Source organism: Argentina silus, assembly GCF_951799395.1.
Source record: "Argentina silus genome assembly, chromosome: 21".
NCBI classification, from domain to species: Eukaryota; Metazoa; Chordata; class Actinopteri; order Argentiniformes; family Argentinidae; genus Argentina; species Argentina silus.
Genome location: NC_139675.1, coordinates 4252940 through 4277770, shown reverse-complemented (window position 1 = coordinate 4277770; position 24831 = coordinate 4252940). Strand labels below are relative to the sequence as shown.

Here is a 24831-nt window from a genome sequence, read left to right as displayed (position 1 = left end):
TAAGGTCATGAGCGCATTTCTAAGTTATATTCTGAAAGAATCAATGGATATACTGTATATCATGAATTGAAAAGTCAAAAAATTGATGTACTAATCGCAGATTGCCCTTTTCTTGAGTGCACTATGGGTAAAATAGCCTTTTCTTCTGCTGCCCCTGCCCCTGCCCCTGCCCTGCCCCTGCCTAGAGGGGACCCTCCTCTATCTATAAGATTCCTCTACACTGTTGAATCTTATAAGCCTAGACTGAAGACTCATCTCTTTGAACAAGCTTTTAAAAGCATCGTCTGGGATCTTGGAATCTTTCTCAATGGTAATTGATTCTTGAAACCATGTATAGCTTTGGGATATGGTGAAAACGATCATTTCAATATCATGGACTGTTCATCCTGCCTTCCAGAGCCCTGTCTATGAATTTGAGAATGATCACATTTCCCTGGTCCCATCTCTAAATTTGTGGTGAGCTAGTTATGCAGTATATTTCTGTCTGACTTTATTGGTTGTGATGTTTTTGAATATGTGAAGAACTTTGGATTTGTGAGCAAGTACAATTTATTATCGTAATTATTATTATTATGATTACCATGATTATTATGATTATGATTATGATGGTGATTATTATTATCCTGTTCTGGACTCTCTCCTTGAAGGGGCTCCCTGAACCAGACATGTGATAATGGCATTTCCATGGACCTGTTCCTGCACGGGTCCCTGATTCCATCGGTAAGCAGCAGTGTGTTTCCCAGTCCACTCTCGGCAACAGACTCACATGTTCTATTCCAGCACCGACAACCTGTATTCAACCACTTGGATCAATTATCTCCAAGCCCATGATTGGTTGAGGTTACAACAATGGCAATTTTGTACTGTATGTTCCAGTTTGTCATTGTGGTCACGCTGTCATACCTGCAAAGGAGAGCCCAGCAGCTGTCCATAGATGAGAAGCTTCCCTTCCTCAGCGGACGATTTGGGATCGTCGTGTGAGTTGAACCGTGTCTTGACCACTTTATGACCGTTTATGACCTCTCTTGTCAGACATACAGCCTTTATGGGGACATGCTTCGATCCCACAATTAAAATGGTTGTGCTCCAGCCGGTCTTCGCGTTAGATGTTCACATCTGAGGAACCACGTCAACGTAACGTTAACAATCTTAGAACCTCTGCAGTCTGACTGCTCATAAGCTGGGCTTGAATGCAAACCACTGTGTCTTACACGTATGTTCTGGATTTCTTTCCCTGACAACATAACCTGAGCAGGGAAAACTCTGGGCTCTATTCATAGCCTAACACTAGTGCCTGGAGAAGCCAGGTAAAAGAGAGGAACTTGGGGACCTACTCATGCAGTATCAACCACTATCAGTGGAGGCTGGTGGAGATAGAAGTCATTGTCATGCATGGAAGAGTATCCAACACGTGCACAGTATCTGTATATTGTATCTCTGTCTTGTCTGTCGCTGTATGTCATTGGATGTTGCTTGTTTTCGGCATGGAGGACCACACTGAAAAAAAAAAAGTGTTTTCAGTAATGCTGTCATGTGCTATCCTCAGGGATCAGATGCTTCTTTGATGTATTCTTTATCCCAAATTAAGTCAAATTTGATCAAATCAAATCAAGTAAAATCTGGTTCTTTCCAGGCCGTTGGACTTCATTGGGAGCCTCAGCAACAGGTGGTCCTATGGGTTTGCGTTTGGCGCTGTGTCCTCCAGTGTGTTACTGCTCTTCTCTGAGCATTACGTGCCATTTGATGTTCCTCCTTGGGCCAAAGGTGAACCATTGTTTACCTTCTTCTTCCTCCTTCCGGGTGTCAGACGCCTAAGCTTACTGTGTGTCACATAGCTTTACTGTTCCAACGGTTACTTGCCACTTTACTGAATGACACTGGTATGACATAGGATGATGCTGTTCCCAGGAAATTAACCATGTGTATCATATGTAAATATAAATGTCAAATATGTACTGTGGTGCAAATAATGATCTTGTTTAATGTCGGTACTGTATATTTGTCTTTGCAGCATGTGTGTATCTTGTGGGTGCTCTGGAGGTGGGCCTGGCTTATTTCCCCTTCTTTGCATGTCTGTCCACTCCCTTTCGAGCATTCGGTGCTGTCCTGGGTATCCTCTACTCTTTGACATGGTCAGTGCACTTTTGTTGTCATGGCGACTCCTGGACAGCTCAGTTTATATTGAAGGAAAGAATCTCACTAATGTGTCAAGTGTTTTTGTTAGTGATTGTTGTTTAAGTAGATAGAAGGCCTTTTTTATTTTCCTTCATGAAAGTGGAAAAGGCACACACATTTTACATTTAAATTTTTGGCATGTAGCAGACGGCTGTGACGTTTTTTATATACAGTCATGAGAAAAAGTTAGGACACCCCCCAAAATATTAAGTTATTCTCTTAAAAATATGGACATATCAATATGTTATCTTCTTTCTAACAATGTCTATAGATAAAGGGGATGTAATTGAACAAAAAACTATGAAAATGTAACTTTGTAATCATTTATTTAACGAAAAATTAACAATAATGCCAATTCCTACTGAGGAAAAAGTTAGGACACCCTATGCCCTAATAGCTAGTATTGCCCCCCTTGGCTGAAATAACCTCAATTAGACGTTTCTTATAACTGTCTACAGGTCTCTGACATCAATTGGGAGAAAGTTTTTCCCACTCCTCCTTGCAGAATTCTTTCAGCTGTGTGATGTTCGAGGGGTGTCTTGCATGCACAGCCAGTTTCAAATCAATCCACAGCATCTCAATAAGATTAAGATCCGGGCTTTGACTTGACCATTCCAGAACTCTCAATTTATTTTTCTTGAGCCATTCCTTGGTAGATTTACTGGAATGTTTTGGGTCATTGTCATGTTGCATGGTCCACATCTGCTTCAGCTTCAACTTTCGAACAGATGGTCTCACATTTTCCTCAAGCACCCTCTGATACAATACAAAATTCATAGTGGATTCTATGATGGTGAGCTGACCAGGCCCTGCTGCAGAAAAGCAGCCCCAAACCATGACATTTCCACCCCCATGCTTCACAGTTGGTATGAGGTTCTTGTTCTCAAATGCTGTCTTGGTTTTGTGCCAAACATGTCTACTCTTACTGTGCCCAAATAGTTCAACTTTGGATTCATCTGTCCAAAGCACATTGTTCCAGAAGTTCTGGTCTTTCTCTAGGTGTTCTCTGGCAAACTTTAGTCTTGCCCTGATGTTTTTTTTTGACAGCAGGGGTTTCCTCCTTGCACACCTCCCATGTAATGCAAACTTGTTCAGTCTCTTTCTTATGGTGGATGCATGTACTTTGACATCAATTGTGGCAAGAGATACCTGTAGGTCTCGTGATGACATTCTGGGATTGTTGGAGACTTCTTTAAGCATCTTTCGGTCAGCTCTTAGGCTGAACTTGCTTGGGCGGCCTGACCTGGCCATGTTGGTGGTGGTTTTAAATGTTCTCCACTTGTAAATTATTTTCCGGACAGTGGAATGGCCAATTTCGAATAGTTTGGAGATCTTTTTATATCCCTTCCCAGACTCATATGCATCTACAATTTTTCTTCTGAAGGCCTCAGAGAGCTCTTTTGATCTCGCCATGGTGATGCAACTCACTTCAACAATCAAGAGCAAACCAAACTAAATATCTGAGGCTTAAATAGGACAGGCTCCTCCAAAATCCTCTGTAACGATGTTCTAATCATTTGCACCTGATGTGGTGCTCTTTATTATAATTTTAGGCATTTTAAGTGGAACTAAATGTGGGGGTGTCCTAACTTTTTCCTCACAAGAAGATTGCATTTCTATTAATTACATTTTACCAATCATTTTTTAAATAATTTGTTTCAGTTGTATTTGTTTAGTTATATTACCTCAATTTTTCAATATTGTTCAAATGAATATCAAATGTCCATATGTTTGAATATGTTGAAGAAGACAAAGGTTTTCATAGGGTGTCCTAATTTTTTCTCATGACTGTATTTGTTTTAGTTATTTGTTTTGTCTGTCGACATGGCGCAGATCCTGCTTTAACAAGTTTTGTTGTTGATCTTTTCTGCAGGATAATCATCACGCTGTGGGATACAGTGACATGCCCTGCTGGAAAGGTGAGTGACTATTAACACACCAGCACGTCAGTGGAGGCTGGGTGGAGGTAGAAATCGGAGAACAGGCTCATTGTAATGAATGGGATGGAAGGAGGAATGGTGTTTGCCCATCCTACAATTTCTACCTCCACCAGCCTCCCCGGCAACACATAGACATGCAGCCAATCACCACCATAATGCATTTCAGAAAACAGAAGTGTAAGTCGTTCACTTCTCATCTGCTTGACTGATCAACTGTGAACTCGACAGACATTCTGACTGCTGCTGTGACTTCACTACTGTTTGCACTACTACTGTTTGCACTAAATACCTCATGCAATTTGCAACAATGCATAAGCGCACTTTATAACTTTATAACTGTGATCCACCAGGTGCAATATAGAATTTGTATATGTATATATGGAACTAGTTTTTTTTTTTTTTTTTTCTTTAGTTTAGTCTGTTGTGTTAGGGGGGACTAGCAAAGTAAGATTTTCATTGTGTGGTGTAACTGTCTGTTTACTGTGCATATGACTAATAAATATCTTGAATCTTGAATCTTGAATCTTGAATCTTGAATCTTGAATCTTTAGGTGCTGGGCAGTTACCAGAAGCTCATCTACCAGTGGCCCTGCATTTTATCCCTCATGTTCCTCCTGGGGCGCTTTATATACATGCTGGTGAAAGCCGTACGGATTCGTCTGCAGCTTGAGAGTGAGGTGAGAATAACTGTCAATGAGTAGCCTTCTGAAGGGAGATGTGGAGGATGAATCGCCTGGCACCAACCCCGGGCATTTTAATAGGTGTAAGCAATATGGTATTAGTTTCACTATGTCAATCAGAGGATACAGTTAGTTTGAAAAGCAACCATCCAAAGGAAGAGTTTAATCAAATCATTAAACGTAGATCATCCATTGGAATGGAGACATTTATTTTTTCTGTCACAATGTCATTCATTTATCAATTGACCTTCTGACCAAAAATACCTCGTCATTGACCAAAAAGACCTTGTCATTGACCAAAAAGACCATGTCATTGACCAAAAAGACCTTGTCATTGACCAAAAAGACCTTGTCATTGACCAAAAAGACCATGTCATTGACCAAAAAGACCATGTCATTGACCCAAAAGACCATGTCATTGACTAAAAAGACCATGTCATTGACTAAAAAGACCATGTCATTGCTACTCCCCTCTTTATTCCTGTGTGATGTATTTGACCACTCTTTACTCTTCCAGGACCATGAGCAAATGATACAGTACCACCAGGTCCAACATGTCCAACGGTTGTTCAGGAGACCTGATGACAGGTAGAGAAACACTGTCACTGAATTGTTGTGAAGCGTCTTTGTTCACAGATTACTGCCAGGGTTTTACTCTGCATGTAGTCTAGCACTGGTAGTCATAACAGTACCAATCTGAAAGTGCTATGGTGCAAATACTGCGCAGCTATACAGATTCAGTTGAGTTGAGCTCTGCATCTTATTTGAGTTATAGCCCACTGAAGTTACAGTACAACCTTAAGTTTTTTTTTGTTCAATTATAGCATTGCTGAATGTTACCAATGCCAGGTTTCTCTTTATGTTTGTCAGAAATGTACAAATTACAAACTTAAATGGCATACGCTGTTAGAGAAACCAATTTTTGTCACATATCATTGCTTGACATTATTAACGCTGAATACAGTATGGAGGTCATCCAGTTCATTGCTGTGTTAATAAAGGCTTTTGTTTATTCTCGTAGAACAACACAGGCCAGCTGGTTCCAGAGGAAGATCTATGACTGGGACCCCTACTTTAAGTTCCCCAATAGAATGATCGGCACATCCGTCATATCACTGATAGGCTTGTACACGGTGAGTATTTCTCCAGTTAACATGATGTTACTCTGATATCGGGGAGGGGATGATTCGGTCTCTGTCTGTTCGTATGTCACATGCTTTTTCTCCGACACCACTGGGACAATTTTGATGAAACTTGGGAGAATAATGGGTCATGCCATATACAGTAGACGTGGGTTAATCTACGCTGAAAGATGCTACTTGCCATAGAGATTGTTTCGGAGTTTCGAGGTGACGCCGATTCATCATTAAAAACGTCATAACAGGGTGCAAAGTGGAGAGCTAGGAGTGTAGCCTAATGCAGTAGGCATACAGCCTTACGAATTTGCGAATAATATTTTGAGACGCAAATCTGTAAGAAGCCTGATCAAATAAGCACTACAGGTTCAGGTGACTTTTCAGTCTGGCTATGAATGCAGCTGTAGGGAGTGTAGCCTAATGCAGTAGGCGTGTAGCGAAATGAATTTGGCAATATTCTCTACAAAACAGAGACTTAGTAAAAACTTGAATAAACTTTTCTAGATCATTCGTGGGGGAGAACATGTTTATTGTACACTTGTGTTTCTCAACTCTGGTCCAGGGTCCTCATTCCCCTGGGTTGCACATGTGTTTATCTCCCTGAACTTAATTAAAACACTGCTGTATTGTGTGCATTGGGTGCACCTTCTGCAGATAACTCTGGCTGACTACAGTCTCAGTGACTTTGCCTTTGATAGACTGGATATGTTGAAAGACTCACTGGAGGACTTGGCTGCTTCCTGCAATGGGACTGAGATGTTTGGAGCCATGATCCCCCAACTTGAGGAATTCAGTGACGTTGCCAGAAGTAAGGATTATGTTAATAATAAAATAAATAATGGCTTGGACTGGGATGTGTGCGTGCGTGCGTGCGTGCGTGTGCGTGAATGGTTTCCAAATTATATTTATGTGTCAGTTATGATAGTTTGTGTATGTTTGTTTTATTTATTTTCCAGAGTCCTGGCTAGCCACTACCATCTTTGCCAGCTTAACATCTGTGTCATACACATTTCATGTATTAGTGTGTTATAGGTATGTCCATTTGAACACTTATCTGATATTTAATTGTTATTGTAACTATTATTATTATTATTATTATTATTATACTATTATTATTATTATTATTATTATTATTATTATTATTATTATTGTAACTATTGATCTTTCAAGAGTAGAGAAGAAAAACACCCCCTTCCAAATATTTCAGACTACAATAGGAACAGCATACAGTACCTGTCTGTATGTCTGTAGACACACAAGGACAGGCTTACACACACAATGAAAGATATCATGATTAGAATAAATTTGAATAAATTTGGAGGCATTTGCTTGTACTCGAGCAGACAAGATGTTTCTGTACACTTCAGAATACATTCTGCTGCTGCCGTCAGCAGTTACATCATCAATTAAGACAAGTTAGCCACTTCTAGTAGCAGCTATACATGCCCTAACACTAACACCCACTCCACTATGTTTCACAGATGAGATGGTGTGCTGTAAATCTTGGGCAGATCCTTTTTTCGCCAAACTTCCGTCTTGCAATCACTCATGTTGACAGACACCAGTAGCAGACTCCAAAGTCAAACACACAGCCTAGAACCCTTGAAACAGGGGAGCGATGTTGCGTACCTTGGAGTGGAGTTAGGGTTAAGGTGAGGGCTAACTGGTCTCTGGTCCCAAGCCCCGTATTCATGATTATTTATAGTTAATCATAATAGGGAGGGATAGCACGTGAACACTGACATACTGGCATACAATTTCACCACGAGGTGTATAGCTTACACAAATGTTTACCTTAATGGGCGTTATAATTGTGGCCTCTCTCACAGGAAACATATTAAGAGATTGTGGGCTGGGCAGAAGGGCTTTCTTCCCGAGAAGTTTCACAATCCGAGCTCTGCAGTCAGTGTGGTGGGTAGCATCCCATTCTAGAATGTCCCTGAAAATGTCTGAGGAAGTTGGTTGGCTGTAGCATAAAAATATCTATGTTATGGTCATATTTTGTAATATGTCATTATAAAAAACATTGATATGTCATGAATGTGATATACTGTATTTACAATACAGTTGAGTTGACAGTTTTAAAATTGAACTTTTCAGGCTGCCATTGCCAGATACTCTGGTTGGCAAATAGCATTTACATTGTGGGGTAAGAAAACCATTTATTAGGCCTATAGTGCAACTGAAGAGCGTTCTTAAATGCCCATGTTGAATTTAATTTAAGGGGGGCACATACAGTACATCTATAAGAATGATAATTTGACACGGTGGAACACAGATAAGGATATTCCACTTGGTTGTGTATGTACAGTAATCATTCTCAAATTCCTCTCCCTGTTCCAGGTTATCTCATTGTTCACTTTGTCCAGTTTGTGTTTGCACTGCTCTTTGTGTACGGACTGGTCCTCCCCATTAAACATGGCAGGGTACTGGACATGTTGGCTAACCTGGGTGTCATCCTGTGAGTCACAGATAACACTGAAAAAACATTTTAACCAGGAAATAACTAGTTATCGAAATGATAACAATTTATTCAAATCAGTTGAGTGTTTGCATTTCTTTACTGAGAGTCAAAGTATTTATCTCATTGTATGTTCACTATGTGAGTACTGAAAAATAATCTTCTGTATGAAGTAATTCTGATTTATTTTTTTCTTTATTTTTTCTGTCTTAGCTTGACCATAGGTCTTGTTGTAGGACTAGTAATACTACAGATTATACTGGTCCAAGTGTTCTTTCTCCAGGACAAGATTTCACCCTCTGACAAAGAAAAACCATTGGCATTGAACAACAGGTACTTAGTTTTTTTTTTTCTTTAAGGAATAAACAACACAAACCCAAAATCAGGTACTGAAGAACGGGAACATAACCTAACACTGAATGAAAATTGACACCCTGAGCCGAAATGTTGGTGAATACCATTGCTATGATGTCACAGCAATGGGAGAAGAGCGTACGACTTTCACTTTTAATCAGTTTCAACAAAAGAAATGTCACCAAAAATAAGAACAGTGTGACAAACCTGAGGGTGGTTGGTCCCTTATAGGGGAGTTTATTGTGAGTTGGTAACGTATACCCTTGGCTCCAGTATCACTGGGTATCACCAACTCCACCCAACCAGAGTCAGAATGAGGGTTTACAGACTGATTCATTGCCATATACAGACATACATACTGACATACATACTTTAGTGCTTGTAACATTGGCATCTGGGCACAGAGTTACATGAAAAGGGTCGGTCTAATTGCTATACGGTATTTCTCCTCAAGGAAAGCGTTCCACAACTTCAACTACTTCTTCTTCTTCTACAACGTCGTGATGGGCCTGAGCAACTGTATTCTGCGTCTGCTCACCAGCTGCGTGGTGGGAACCTGGCTTGTGTCGCGCATCGACCGGACCATCATGCAGAGGGGTTATGAGTCTATGGACCCAGGTCAGTGAACAGTATGCCCAACCAAGAAACTATCACAGGTGCTGGGTTCAAGAAACAGGCAAAGAAGGGAAACACCCGCACACAATATGAATAGCCATGTTCATTCAAACAGTGCCCCCAGGTGTTTTTCTCCTTTTCATAGAAGTGAACACCTGAACCTGGTGGGACACCAATGCAGATACTGGAGGGCCCTGGCTCCACCCAAGCACTACCAGAGCTTATAGTGGTGTTTATGATTGTTGAATCAGGTGTTTTAGTGCAGGATTGGTGACCATGATGAAACATCCTGACGGGACTATAGGGATCAGATTTCTACTCCAACAACAAGCACATTTCTCCTAATTTATAAACAGTGTTTAGTAAGAGAAATCTTGCTGCATGCGCAAGTGATTCAGTAACTCAAATGTTGCCTTTTTGGGGTTTTTTTTTTACAGGGGGAGGCAGTATTTTGCTGTTTTTTAAAATGTGTTTCAGTAAATTAACTCAGGGCGCCACCATGTGGCAAACAATGTTGCAACCTGTTAAAATAGTGGAGTTCAGCTGAGTTTGTCAAAATGGGGCCTTGATTTGTAAACACAAATTTATGGTTTCTTCCTGTATGCAACTAATTATAATTTAAATGACTGTATAGCTGGATTACAGTTACACGATAAAGCGTGAATCATGTATTTTGTTTTGTATTTTGAAAGGTAGCTAGGCCTATCGTTAGTATATGTAATGGAGGTAGTTTGTTACACCCAAAGACTGGCGTTAGCTCCTTAAGATATTGCCTAGGCTTTAGCTCGGCAGGCTAACACAGTCTTGTGTCACAGAAGACAAACTCGGGCAAGTAGACATGTTAATGTCTGTGTATGTGACTGTATATGTAACTGTTAAATGGCTCTTTGTCATTTCAGGGTACAGCACATGGATCGGAATGATTTTCGCAGACCATTATCACAACAATCCTGTTATGATGTGTTTCTGCAACCTTCTACTGACCAACACTGTGGAGAGGCAGAAAGTGGCAGCAGCAGCGACATACTCCCAGTTCAGCAACACATCACCAGGTCGGTCAAAATCATGAGATTCATACATTTAAAAAACAACGTTTTACATATAATATTAAGAGATGAGGAATTATATTCTGTTCTATGAGTGTGCATTGCATCACACAGTACAAGGCAGCTCAAGGTTTATTGACGGGAAATATTTCGAAGGGAACATAGAGATAACACAGTCCTCAATAGGCCTAAAAATACTTTTGAGCAAACATGTAAACAGATCTTTGTGTACCGGAGGTGGTTTGGAATCAGGCTCTCATGAGAAAGTCAGGTCTCGGACCTTGAGGATGTGCTTTTGGCCTAATGGTAGACGCTCTGGTCGTCCACGGGGCAGACCGGGGTTGGAACACCGCACCACACTTCTGGGTCCGTGGATAAGTATAATTTAGATACAGGATTAATGCTGGACTGGGGGAAAAAAGTCTCCACACAGGACCGGAATAAAACAACACTGTTTTATCATTCATCACCTTTCTTGGTCCTAGAATCAGCAGCAGGTGGCAGGGTCAGGCGACGGTGGCTTCTCCTTTACACCCTCATGAAGAACCCACGACTGATCCTCCAGAGGAAGAACCGGATCGTTGCAGACAACGCTGACCAGGACACAGTTATCCGTACCTGGCTGTTAGCGTCTCAGACTAGGCAGTCAGAAGAGACAGCGCCAGCAGTTACTGTATCAGTGTCAGAAGACCAACAAGTATAATTTACTTCAGATTCTGATTATGTACAGGTAATTCAATGCCCCCGATTATAAAAGTCTTAGAGAAATCCCATGTAAACTTTTGTTAAAGATATGTTGTTTATTAATACATTGCAAATCAAATTGATAGTAACCACCTACCTACATCATTAGCTTACTCATGTGAAAGATGGGGCTTGGGACCAGAGACCAGTAAGCCCTCAAGTTTGTATTTCTTTCTGTTTGCGGTTGAAACTGGATTGACAAGTGTGAATAATTGCACATTTTAATAAAGACAACATTTTAATAACTTGTTATCGTCATTTGTGCCGATATGGAAAATGGCTTATGTGGTTTTGTGAAAGTGGTAGGGAACTTAAAGACAGACACCACATTGGAAGCAGACAGCGCACACTTGATAAGTTTCATATTAGATAAGTGCGGTTAGACGCAGAACAACTTGTGCCATGTGACCCCGACATCCCATTCAACTTGCTGGACACGTTTTTGTATCCCCCATACTGGATAGCATGTTGGTAACGTAGGCTGGAGTCAAATCGCAAATACATTCTAGGCTGTGTTGAGGACAAGGTTCACAGTTGTTCAGACACTTTCTGTTAGTGTCGATATAAATTGACAGGTGTGGTACCTTGGGCATCATCAACGCGACACTGAGGTGACGTCGTTTCGAAATTCGACCACATTTTCAAACAATTTCAGTTGACGACTATTTATTTCGCTACCATTCATATCAGGAAGTAGACGACGATTTATTTACGATCAATTTTAGTAGACTCTGAAATGGACGATGCCTCGTCTTGATTGAGAAGCATTTTTCCCCCAAACAGTGCCACCATTGATTGAAGTCAATTAGCATTCCTGGAGTCAGGTAATCACATTTTACGATACATTTTTATGATCAATTATTGTTCATCACCCGATATACATTTAACCAAAAAAGTAGTTTGTGTTATATTAACCGCTAAAAAAAACTGGATCGAACTATTAGGCTAACGAACAAGCTAGCTAGGTGTGTTAGGCTCTGTCATTGAGTTGTTATTAGAGTATTCGGAGTTGTCAAGTTAGCTAGTTAGCAAGCATGTGGAACAACATTGATCTTTTGAGCAAGTTATCAATTGTGGGCCGTTAACTAATAACTAGCTAGCTACAGGCTTTGAGTCAAGGACAGATGGCAGCCTTGGTCCCAGGCTAGTACAGGTATGGCAAAGTTGGACGTAGCCCGACGATCTTTTCACCGGCGTCCTACGTGTGATGATCTGGAGAGCGGAGCCGCCAACATTGAGCCCTTCACTTGAGATAACGTTTTGTAACGGAATTGTCAATGGTGAAAGTCAAGAACAATATGTCATGATTCCTACAAGATGGGTTTCTTTTTTTTCCAGCAGGATGGCTGATGATCTTATGAAGAAGATGTTACGGGCTGTCCTCCAGTCTAACAAACATGGAGTGTCCATCACACGCCTGCAGTCGGACTTCAAGTCTTTGACGGGCGATTTCATTCCCCACAAGCAGTTGGGCTACCCCTCCATGGAGGGCTTCCTCAGGAGTGTCCCCTCGGTGGTGAAGATGGAGAATCGCATGGGGGAGGTACAGTAGCTAGCCACGACCGCTTCGTCTGCACTGGTTCGGAAGTAGCCCATCTGTGTATAGAATTGCATTTATATTGACCTTTCGATGTTGTGTACAACATCTACATGTGTAAACATATAATCCTATTCACAGACAGTTCAGAAGTTCCACAGCTGCTGCTCATAAATTGGCTACTCAGACACTTCACTCTGGCAGAATTTTATTTCAATTTGATTAGACCAGTGGCTGAGATATGGACATCGAAGCTTATTTGGCTTCGGTAAAATCATCACATGCAATACTGACATACAATAATAGCCTTAAAACCAGGTTCTTTTAGTTTGGTAAGAGTTCATTGGTCGATTGGGCTCGAATGGTTTTACGGTGTGTTTTTTTATTTATGACTTTTGTGATCATACTACTCTAACTTCTCCTAGCTTATATGTTTTGCAACCGCCTGCCAAGAGACTGCACATATTGCTCAGCTGGTTGCCCGACAGAAGACCTCCAAGAAGCCTGGCCGGTCCCAGATGGTGAACTGTCAGATGAGGGTTAAACCATCCTCATTCATGTTTCATGGTAGGTCTGTCTTGTCCCTATTCCTGTCACCGTCATCCAACGGGAGATGGAGAAATGCCTCGTTTGAGGACATTAGTTAACAATACGTTTTGGCAGACATTTTATCTCTGCCGTTTAGCTGACGCTTTTGACCAAAGCGACTTACATTGCAGTGAGTGCATACATTTCAGTATATATGGTCCCAGCGGGAATTGAACCCACAACCTAAGCGTTGTTAGCGCCATGCTCTACCAACTGAGCCACAGAGGACATTTTGCTACTGCTGAACCATAGACATGGTTGGAACAGGACTTACAGTAACTGGGCACATGCAGGTCATAGAGAACTAGAAAACTAGACAGGCTGGCCTAGTTCAGCCGGTATTCCTCTGAGAATATCGGCTGTCGAAAGAAAGCTAAGAATACGACTCCTAAAAATCCCTTCCTCTCACTCGATTGCTCGCTCTCTGTACAATATTTTGGTGTGTGAACAAAACCTGGCGGGGGTGGGGGGGGAGAGAGAGAGAGAGAGAGAGAGAGAGGGAGGAAGTATGAAGCTTCACAACCCTGATGGCCATTGTCTCTCCTCCTTCCCACTTGTCTTCCAGAGAAGCCTAGGACATCGTTGCGTCAACCAAGCCACTATGGGCGCTCTGGCTGGGGCGTGACCCAGACATCTATGGGGACACGGCCGCGCATTAATGGAGGCTACGGAGGTTTTGGCAGCGAACAGGCCCCATACCAGACCCCCAGACAGTCCTTCAGCCAACATAACAATAGGTTCAACCCTGCACCCCAGCACAGAGGACCTATCACTCAGATGAAGAAACCACCCGTGCAGTGTGAGAGGTGAGTGGGTGGACTGAAGGACGCATGCACACACACACACACACACACACACACACACACACACACACACACACACACACACAAGGGCTGTCAGTTTTGGATTCAATATTCACGTTTTATTAGGATGTGACGACTTTGCCACTAAAATTAGAGGCAGCAAAGATGCGTCAGTGTGCGCAGGAGCCGAGAGCGGAGCAGCAGTGTGATGAGAAAAAAGGTTAATATTTCCCACAGCCTCTCAGGCAGTACTGCTTAAGCAGCCTGCCCACCTTATTCCGCTCAGACACCATACTTCAGACTGATGTAAGCATTAAGTACCAACTGTGACATCATGAGTGCCCAGGCAAACTGCTTTATTTCAAACATTGCTGGATTGCCTTTGGCGCAGGGCCAACTAGAGCTCCAATTAACCTTAGTAAGCACTTTTAGCACCTCCTGGTGGCCGGTTGTTGTAATGACACTGTGAAGTTTTTGCTGAAAAATTAATTCAACCAGTCTGTAAATACGGTTATTCTGCTCCACCGAAAGACGTGGTCAAAAAGGTGAGTTTCTTAAATTCAATGGATGCAAAATGTCTAATTTCTATTTGGGTGTTTTTGCGTTAAAATAGCCATAGAGACATGCATATAGGCAACATTGCATAACTATTGACATTTTTTTTCTTTCCAGAAATAATTAACTTGGGGTCTCTTTGGGAAGTCCTAATTCACTGCTTAATTGTCATGTGAAAGAAAAACTGGGTGGGTATCTAAGGGTTAATAAGCATGTTATTGGGGGCAATTTCATTATCATGCAAACATAATATTATCGCCTTATTGCAAACATACGAATGTGAATTTTAGACCAAATTGACACACACACAGTATTATGAGGTCATTGTGTGTGGTTGCAAACACGCACACATTCACACACATTTGTTCTTGTAATGTATAGGCAATATGTTTCAATGTTGGATGCAGGCCTCCTGTAGTTTACCACAAAACATTTAGTCTATTTGATGATGCAAAACAAGTTGCTCATGTTGATGGTGGCACACTTCATATTGATGGGGGGCCCAATCTCTCTGATGTCTTTAGGCCGGACAAGAGGTTGACCCCGCCTTCCAGATCGTCAAGTAACTACCATAAACCTGCTGGTAAGTGGCACTCCCTTGTCCACGCATCCGCTTATAAGCCTGTCCCAACACTTTTTGAATAATAATTTCTTTCTCCCCACCTTAAGTTAACCACTAATCTAATCTACCCACAGTTATGGGTGAGGTAACCACTAATCTAGTCTCTACCCACACAATCTGGAGTAAACTGTATTACTAGTACATCATTTTTTTGCGGCTATTTTCCAGCTCCCTCCCAGAGGCCAAAGGCCTCTCAGCAGAACATCTACAACCCAGAATTGGTTCAGAGTCGCCTCACTGAGGTCCTGACCAAATACTGCAGTGGTCTCTGGCAGTCCAAACTGCCCACGGTGTACCGGGAAATGTTCAACCAGGAACTACACGGCCAAGCAGTCATAGACCTGGAGAACTGGACGCACATTTGCTCAGTGAGTATGACTGCAACAATTCCAATATTGCTTGGAGGAGTAAAAGTCATGTTTCAGACATGCTTTTTTGTAGGCAGAAGTGCATTTGGTGGACACTAGTATCGCTTTGTAGTATCTGGACATTTCTCTGATATCAAGTATTTGTAAGTATTTGTAAGTATTTGAGCCTCGTACCTGCTGGACACCAGTTAGAACTTCATTGTTCACCCAGATATAGAAATAGTCATTTTGCTTGACCTCAGATGTAACACAATAATCATGAATCACAAATGTTGGGTTGTATTAATGGGATCTGCGTGTCTCTGCTGTGGACAATTTTGTCGCAACGAAGGTGACACTTTGGCCCACATTTCCTCTCCTTACCTCTATGCTTAAAGTAACAGTATAATGGATCATAGAAAGGACCCAGCAATTAAATCAAAACTAGTTTGGAACAGAACAGGCCGTGTTACGACAGACACCACCTGCGAATCATTTGCCAAATTCATGTGAAGTTTTGAGAGATGATTTGATTTGAGTTTTATGAGAACTGTTTTTGTGCAATTGGCGTGAGTTATGAGTAGAATGACACCGCTTGTGTTACAGATTGAACAGCCTGGCAGCACTAACCGAGCAGACCGACTGATTTACCCCCCTCAGTCCAAAGCCCCCAGCATCGCCCCTCCAGTGAAACCAGCCATCACAATGAAACAAACCACTCCTACCCCCCTTTCCATCCTGAGAATCCCAGCCCTGAACCCCGTCACCCCCAGGTGGAGTTTCTCCCCTTCTACTCCTACGTCTCTGACTCTGCCCTCCCCCAAATGGAGCCAGGCTCCCACTCCCGCCTCCTCGCCAGCTGCAACTGTCCCCCCGGACGTTTGCCTCAAACTCAAGGAGCTCCTGTCCAAGTACAGCCATGGCCTGTGGGCCCACGCCCTCCCCAAGCTCTTCCTGGAGACCTACAAGACCCCTTTCCCCGAACACGTGCTAGCAAACCTATCCCTGCTGCTGGACATGTGCACCGTGGAGTACCCCTTGCCTGACAACAAGAAGAAGGCCATTCTCTACGGCCCCTCCGCGGAGAACAAGAGCAGAGCCCAGCAGGTCCCCTCCGCCGCCCCGCCCCCATCGGCCAGCTCTCTGGTGCCTCTGCTGGTTCAGCCTGAGGAACAGTACCCCTCAGTGCTGGTGGTGGAAGCCAGCACCAAAGGTGTCATAATCAGGTAGATGCCAACGTTGACACTGTGAGGAAGAGCGGAAATAAAATATAGATCAGGCAAATGGCAAATATAAAGTCTGAAGGTCAGAGTCATTTGGCTTCTCACAGTGGTGGCCATACCTTCTGAAGAGATGGTTCACTTTTCTTTGTACATTTGCATATGTATATATCTGTTGTCGTTGATCTAGATGAGTTTTGATTGCATATTTCTGATTAGTGATTTTTCCTGCACAGTAAAAAATTATTCAGGGGTTTTGTAAATGTAACCCCAAAAATAACAGGTTCTTCAAAACTGCAGCAGCTTTTGCTGCCTCTGACCTGTACCATGTCCCTCAGGTACATAGGCGAGGGATATTCTCAAGCCCAGGAGGCGATGGAGAACGCCATGCGGTTGCTCTACAGCCAGGTCGGCGCCCAGAAGCCCTTACTCAACCACGCCATGGGAAAACTGGCTGCCGTGAGGGTCGAAGGTGGAGAGGAGGTCGTCCGAGCCCAAGTCGGTGAGGTCATGAATGACAGTCAGGTCAAGGTAAGGTCTTTTGTACCCCATTTATGGCAACAATAGTTGGGTGAACATAAGAGCCACAGTCATATTATAATGATAATATTATTGTCAGTCAAATTATACACACTGTTTAGTTTTAAGTCTGTTATGTGGTCCTATGTGGCTTAGTTGGTAGAGCATGGTGCTAACAACGCTTAGGTTGGGGGTTTGATTCCCGCCGGGACCATATATACTGAAAGATGTATGCACTCACTGCAATGTAAGTTGCGTCACAAGCGTCAGCTAAATGGCATACGTTATTATTATTATATTAAACGCATCATAAGAAAAGGTCCGGCCCTTTAGTGTTGAGACAGTGTGGTTGTCCATAGACCAGCGGTTTGTTTAGGTAGGTGAACTGTCTCTATGGGCAACCATCTCAAATGGGCATTGAGAATTTAAACGGGTATTGACAGTTTACTCAATCGACTCCTCTGGGTGCTTTTCCAAGCACCTGAATCTTGAGTGAGGATTTGACCCATAGCAAGGAAATCGAATGAAAAGCCCCCAGGAAATCAAATGAAAAGATTTAAGTTGTCATCAGTGTGGTATGATTTTGTACGTTTCGTAAGCATTGCTTGTCATGTATGTACTGGAGCTAAACGCAAAACATTTAAATAAAGGTCCACTGCAAATCCAAGCCCCCATTTCTGATCAGACTTAATCTTGCCCCTGCAGGTGTACTATGTGGACCATGGGTTCTCAGAAGTCATCAGCAAAAGCAGGCTTCTTGAACTGCACAAGGACTTCTTCAAGTTGCCATTTCAAGCTGCCAGCTGCAGACTAGCAGGTAACTACAAACCGCAGTTTATGACGCTTTATGATGATAAAGTAATCGTCATCTTCTATTGCTCTGTTCTCCTGAGTAATGTCTGTCTGCGATGTTCTCTCTGCAGGCCTGGAGCGCTTCATGACAGAGCCTGCAGTGCTGAAGACGTTGGAGTCCCTGGCTGTTGGTAAGATCCTCCTGCTGGAGACCCTGGGGAAGGACGAAACGCTGGTGGTGCTGTACGACACGTCGCACGATGATGATGTCAATGTCAACGCTGCCTGTCTCCTGGCCCTCCAGGATAAGTCCATGGCGAACCCTCTGCAGGTTGGTAGCATGTTATCATCCTGGGAATCGCTTTCTACAGCAGGTTAGGTTGTAAACCGAGGAGCTTCAGTTAATACCTCAGCAAAAACGTCAGTGTGGTGGGGGGGCAGACAACTTTTCATCCCCCGGTTGGACTTCCTTCGCTCCTCGAATCTCAGTTGAGAGATTTGAGATTCTGGTTTTCAAGATCACAAGCTAACACAAATGTTTTTTACAAGCCAAAAGCATTTTCAATACCCTTTCACAAACACTAATGGAATATACCTATGGTACCTGCTGAACATTGTGATGTTACATTAACATTTTAAAGCAAAAAATAGGGGCTACAATACATCTATAAGTAATATTCTTCAAGAGTCAATGGTAATGCATTTATACATTCAAAAGTGCCTTCACAAATTACTGATTGTGGCGAATCGTACAATGAGGAGTTTCTGTGTTTTCTCTTGTAGGTCAACAGCACGTACATGAATATATGTGTGACCAACGTATGCTCTGATCAGGCCATCTTCTGCCAGTTGCCCTCACGAGGGCAGGTGAAGCTGAAGGAAATCTTGGAGAAGATTGAAGCCTTCTTCATATCCCAGGTAAATGAAGACTGGTACAGTGGCACACCATTTATTTGTCACATGTATATTAAAGGGATTTACAAAATATTTTCACAGGTCACGTCAGAGTCGTTGGTGTCGAGGCCGTTTTGTGGGAAGTGCTGCCTCGCCCGCTACAAGGGGAAATGGTCCAGGGTGGAGGTACTGTACCTTTTAGAATAAAAATAAATTGAATTATTCAGCAACATTGGATGTTTTTCAATGTTTTCTTTGATAATACAACACCGTTCTCTTGCCCAGATATGTTCATGGAGGAATGCCGTGCTTTTTAAAAAGAATTCTCCACAGAATGCCACGCATGCTCAAAGCCAGCGTGTCCCACTCCCCTATCTCAGATCACCAACCTGCACGGTAGCAGAGTGCTGGATATTCGGTTTGTTGACCTGGGAGTCCCCGCCTCCGTGGAGGTCATCGAACTGAGGGAGATCCCCACACCGTTCTTACATGAGCTCATGGTCATCCCACACCAGGTGAGACAGCCACTCACCAGATGCCGAATCGACACCCACAGGCTTCAACACTTATTTTGAAATGCAAATTGGTTTCCCAAGATGCTTACCTAATCAGTTGGGCGTCGTAGAAGTGTGCAGGGCAGTCTTGAAGTTACAAGGTACAGTTGTTTCACAATTGTGTGACCATGGAACATTTATTTAAGGACCTCCTCTTCCCAAAAACCTCATGCACATATTTCTTGACTGTTGTTGTTAGAAAATATGTTAAAACATGTTAAATAGAACATGCTTTTGTGAAAAATTTGATTTCCCTTATTATCAAGTCTAGATATCAACTGTATTAACATCAACGAAAGTATCTACTGTATTGCTCAATGTCTCCAAGAGTGGCTCATCCTTGTAACTAAAGCCTCTCTGACCTGAATACAAGACCACACAGCTAAACAAGATGGTCAGCAAAAACCCTACACGTAGCTCAGTGGTCCTCAATCCTGGTCTTGGAGAGCCGCAGGAAAGGTACAGGTTTTTGTCCCAACCCAGCATTGACACACCTCACTCGGCTAATCAAGGTGATGAAGAACAGTTGATTCGTTCAATCAGGTGTGATAACACTAGACTGGAACAAATAACCTGGACCCACTGCGGCTCTCCAGGACCAGGATTGAGTACCACTGCTTTAGATATTAAAGTAAAGCATCTACAGAAAACAATTTTAAGGGTATGTCAGCACATTAGAAGGTCTTAATGTAAGAGTCCTCAAATACATTTTTCGTTTGAGAAGGGGAAATCTACAGTACCACTGCTAAACAAGATGGTCAGCATAAACCCTAGCTGTGGTGAAGACTGTGCCCTGTGTGTTTTTGTGTCCTCTGTCTTGTAGGCCATCAAGTGCTGTCTGGAGGATCTGGCTATAGCGGGGGGAGCCTGGCCTCCTGAAGCTGTCCTCTGGCTGAGAGATGCTGTCCACAACGCTATGGACTGTAGCATGAAGGTCATTCACACAGTTGTATCTATACATATGTATGTATGTGTATATATATATAGATATATATATAGATATATATATATATGAGAGACAGACAGACAGACAGACAGAGAGAGACTGGGTCAAATGACGTGCAGTTAAACAGTGAGGAATAGATCCAAGGGAAGTTGGTGGGTGTGTGCCAACCCTTTCTTTACTTGGGATCATGTTTACTTGACCGACTCACCAGAGCAGAGACACACAGTAAGTGGGTCTTCAGAGCAGGTTCAAACTTACACACACACACTTAATAGTGTAACAAGTGTAGAGCATGATAGCCAGACACACGTATGTATTTATCTTCATATTTTGGACAAACACAGATATTGTTGAAAAGTGTGTTATGCACAGCTAGTTAAAGAGGAAATTCTTGTCCATGCTCTGCTTGGAAGAAAGGACCAAAGTCAGTGGTGTAACTAATTCCATTGCTTGTAATATTAGTGGAGCTATATCTGACTTTTTGCTTGTAGCATTTGGGCTAATTTCGGATCAGATTTTTTTCAAACCTCCCCCCCCCTTCTTTCTGCACCATAGATCTCCAAGCTGGACGAAGCCAAGCTGGTTCACATCTACCTGTTCACCTCCAAGGGCACTCAGGATGTGAAGAGCAGTGTCAACCACCAGATGGCGCACTCTGATCTGTGGAAGCGGCTCAGCCAGAGGAACGCTAACCCTCTGAGCTCCGAGGCCGCTGCCACCGCCGGTGGCCTCACCAAGATGATGGAAGAGCTGTCCCTGACGAGCCCCGCCCGCAGCCCTGTGCCGCACCCAACCCCAGCCCAGGGATCAGAGGAGTTGACGGCGGACAGAGTCGCCCCCACGGGGGTCACCTCGGCTAGGGGGGAGTCTCTGCAGCTGCCCCCGCTCATGGAGCTCCCTCAGATGGGCCAGAACATGGATATTTATGTGTCTGTGGCCTGTCATCCGGGGCACTTTGTGTTGCAGGCCTGGCAGGATCTTTATAAGCTGGTGGTTCTGATGGGAGAGATGATCCTCTACTACAACAAGACAGAGGAGAGGACCAGAGGAGAGGACGTGAGGAAAGGAGAGATATATGCTGCCAAAGTGGAGAATAAGTGAGTACATCAGGGGAGGCTGATGGAGGTAGAAATCAGAGGCCGGACTCATTGTAATGCATGGAATGGAATATGGAATGGTATCAAACATTCTAATGAATGGAATGAGGAATGACATCGATGCCATTCCTCATTTCATTCCATGCGTTATAATGAGCCTGTCCTCCGATTTCTACCTCCACCAGCCTCCCCTGGTACCTACAGTAGCACAGGGCAGTGTTTTCCCCCAGCTTTTCCCCCTCTTAGGCGGGGTACAGAGGCCCATCAATCAGCATTCAGAGCTGCCTTTACTAACTGTTTCTATTGAGTTCTATGTAAGCCAAAAGGTTTTAGGCAGGGCAAGACCGATCCAGGCGGGTGACCCTATTCAATGGTGGGGGAAACGCTGGCACAGGGATGGGCAACACCAGTTCTGGAAGGCCCAGCACTATAAACAGGCTGCACCCAGCTAATCAAAAGCTGTATGGTTAGTTTAGAGACAACATCAATTGTGTTTGCAGCGTTCTCCTCTGGCGCTGGATTGCTTTATCAAAACCCGACTGGCATTTATTCCTGTCAGGAATGCGCTGAACCGCTGAATTAACTGAGGAACGTCGTATCACTTTCGCATTAGTTTTTAACAACGTTGTTGTTGGCAATCAAAGATAGTTACTCCAGGGGAGCTTCGTGGCGTAGCACACTAATGCGCATACCACGTAATCGCAAGGATCCTGGTTCGATTCCGACCCTCGACATATCTTGCATGTCATCCCTCCTCTCTCTCACCCATCCTTCCTGTCAATCTCTACTGTCTCTATCCCAATAAAGCAGAAATGCCGTAAAAATATATATATATATATATATAAAAAATAAAAGATAGTTACTCTATAGTTCTATCATAACTAAATATATAGTTTAATTTGCCTTGAAATGGTTTTCCTAGTGGTGCCGCCAAGTTCACAGCGTGGCCCAGTGCCACTCTCGCATTCTTTGGTTTGTGCTGGGGTTCTCCACACAGCCCGACAGGCCTGGAGGCATTCACCACATCTGCAGTTGGGCATGCGGTTCAACTCCCGGAGGCATTGGACATCTTTGATTTGACCCTTCAAAAATATCTGCTGGTTTTAGAAACTGCTGCCTTGCACTAGATGTTTACTCTAGTCCCTGACCAACAGGTCCTGGTTTATATTATAATACCTTCTGATAAGTTACGGACTGCAAAACTAACTTTTAACTTTTTTTTTCTGGGTTGTGATGTTGAACCTTGACGCTCTCCCTTCCCCTCCTTCCTCAGCTGGCACCGGGTGCTGGTGAAGGGGCTGCTGCTCAACGGCCTGGTGTCGGTGTACGAGCTGGATTACGGCAAACATGAGCTGGTCAGCTGCACCCAGCTGCAGCCTCTCATTGAGGAGTTTAGACATCTGCCCTTCCAAGGCATCACTGCACAGTTGGCCGGTGAGTGGACGTTGAGACACGATGGCTCTGATTTATAACATCATCATCATCATCATCAAAGAAATATGGTTGATCACATTGATCAGAGAGTAAATTGATGAATTGATTGCCGGTTGATAAATAAGACCGGTCTTTGGCAAACTCTTGTTCTCCCCTTCTTTATCTGCACTGAGCTTACTAGACCCCCCCCCCACACACACACACATGGGAAAGGAATGTGCTTTCGTTTGCCAGGTCGATCAGATCAGTGTGTGGATGAGGAGGGGAAGCACTTTTAGATTCATGGGATGCAACACAGGTGTTGAAGCAGTGGTCTGAACATCTCAATCTAATTTTAGGAAATGTAACAAATGTGTCTATATAAGCTCATCTGATCCCCCTATCCCTCCCTCCCTGTCTCCAGGTGTTGAGCAGAGGCAGTGGTCGGAGGCGGCCTCCATCGTGTTCAGGAACCACGTGGAGAAGAGGGCCCTGGTGGCTCAGATTGAGTCGGTCCAGGAAGCAGCCCTGCCCTGGGACAGGAAGGTCACCGTCTTCCTGGTGGACACGTCCAGGGAGACGGACGTCTGGGTGCACAACATCATGGCTGAGTTCCCAGAGGAGCTCAGTACCGCTGCCTAGGCTAGGCTATTGTCGGGAGGGGGTATCTGTGTCTGTGTCTGTGTGTGTCTAAAAATATATATCTTATTCCAGAGCCAGGTGCATTGTTCCGTTTTCAATCTCCATTTGCAGTTATTTAGCACCAGCTTTTGTCCTTTGCACGAAATCAGTTAAGCCATTTATCTCTTTACTAATTTAATTTGTGGTTGTGTTTTTGTGTTATACTTTATTTGTTTCCTTTTTTCTGATGCATTGGATGTTGAAATGCTTGAGATTGATTTGAATCTGTGCAGTTGTTTTGCTTTTTGCATGATCTCACAGTACTTATAAAAGAAAATGGCGAAATTGAGTGAATGTAGAGTTATACAAAGTTTTGTGCTTGGAAGGCATTATCTTCTGTTCTCATTCGAAATTACTGTTATGAGTGGGATAACAAATATTATTTCCATGTCCATGCGTTTTGTTAATTTCATTAAATGTTCCCTACATTCGGAATGTGTTCCATAAATATATTTACTTTCGTAAGAATGGAAAAAATAGAGGATTACATTAGGTATTAGCATTGAGAGAATTTATTGGTCGACGGGTCCGAATGTTATTTTGAAGAGCGAAATATACAGCACAGTTAGCAGTTGTTTAGAAAAGCGCTATACAAATAAAGGTATTATTATTATTTATTGTTATATGCGCGCTCGCCTTGGACCGAAGCAATGACATCACTGGAGTGGCAGGCCAGCGAGGGGGTGTACCGAAAAGTTTACTTTGCCTTTGAGGGAGTTACACACAGTACGCAAACCACTGAAAGACAAGTTGAAAGGAAAGTTGACTATTTCATTTCAGCCCGGGTTGTCAACATTCGAGGATATCCGTGCGTGCCATGAACGTTTTTGTTAGTTAGTTGTTAGTTTTCTTTGTATGAAGCGACCCAATAGTGTGACTCGACTGGCCCGAGAAGAAACCATATCTGGTCAAAGTATTCGTCTGTCACAACGCGGGACCCGTTTGCTATAAATAGATTTGGATAAGCAGTGGAAGAGGTACGGGAATATTGAAATATCCACTTGCAATAGCGGACTTCATCTTGACAACGTGAGTCTGTGCTGTCTTAAGACATACATGATAACATTTTAAGGATTTTGGCATGTAACATACTAAGACCCTGACCCTCACCG

The 24831-nt window shown here is 43.1% G+C and overlaps 2 protein-coding genes across 2 annotated transcripts; both read left to right on the top strand.

The window, feature by feature from the left end:
• Window positions 1–329: 329 nt before the first annotated feature.
• On the top strand, window positions 330–11294 carry stra6l (STRA6-like; the record flags this gene model as incomplete). Its single annotated transcript, XM_083692810.1, has 18 exons — window positions 330–349; window positions 648–720; window positions 841–977; window positions 1634–1764; window positions 2012–2132; window positions 4049–4094; window positions 4667–4792; window positions 5313–5383; window positions 5817–5928; window positions 6586–6739; window positions 6888–6963; window positions 7761–7842; window positions 8032–8080; window positions 8275–8392; window positions 8606–8725; window positions 9201–9364; window positions 10261–10413; window positions 10893–11294. 18 exons carry the CDS (start codon window positions 330–332, stop codon window positions 11108–11110), a joined length of 1971 nt encoding a protein of 656 aa, XP_083548936.1. The 3' UTR covers window positions 11111–11294.
• Window positions 11295–12493: 1199 nt separating this feature from the next.
• tdrd7a (tudor domain containing 7 a) lies at window positions 12494–23680 on the top strand (the record flags this gene model as incomplete). Its single annotated transcript, XM_083692809.1, has 16 exons — window positions 12494–12694; window positions 13114–13255; window positions 13842–14082; window positions 15159–15217; window positions 15425–15624; window positions 16210–16829; window positions 17162–17354; window positions 18048–18159; window positions 18266–18465; window positions 18918–19052; window positions 19131–19214; window positions 19409–19543; window positions 20406–20516; window positions 21084–21625; window positions 22899–23059; window positions 23463–23680. The coding sequence occupies 16 exons, from the start codon at window positions 12494–12496 to the stop codon at window positions 23678–23680; spliced, it is 3354 nt and encodes a 1117-aa protein (XP_083548935.1).
• Window positions 23681–24831: the final 1151 nt, after the last annotated feature.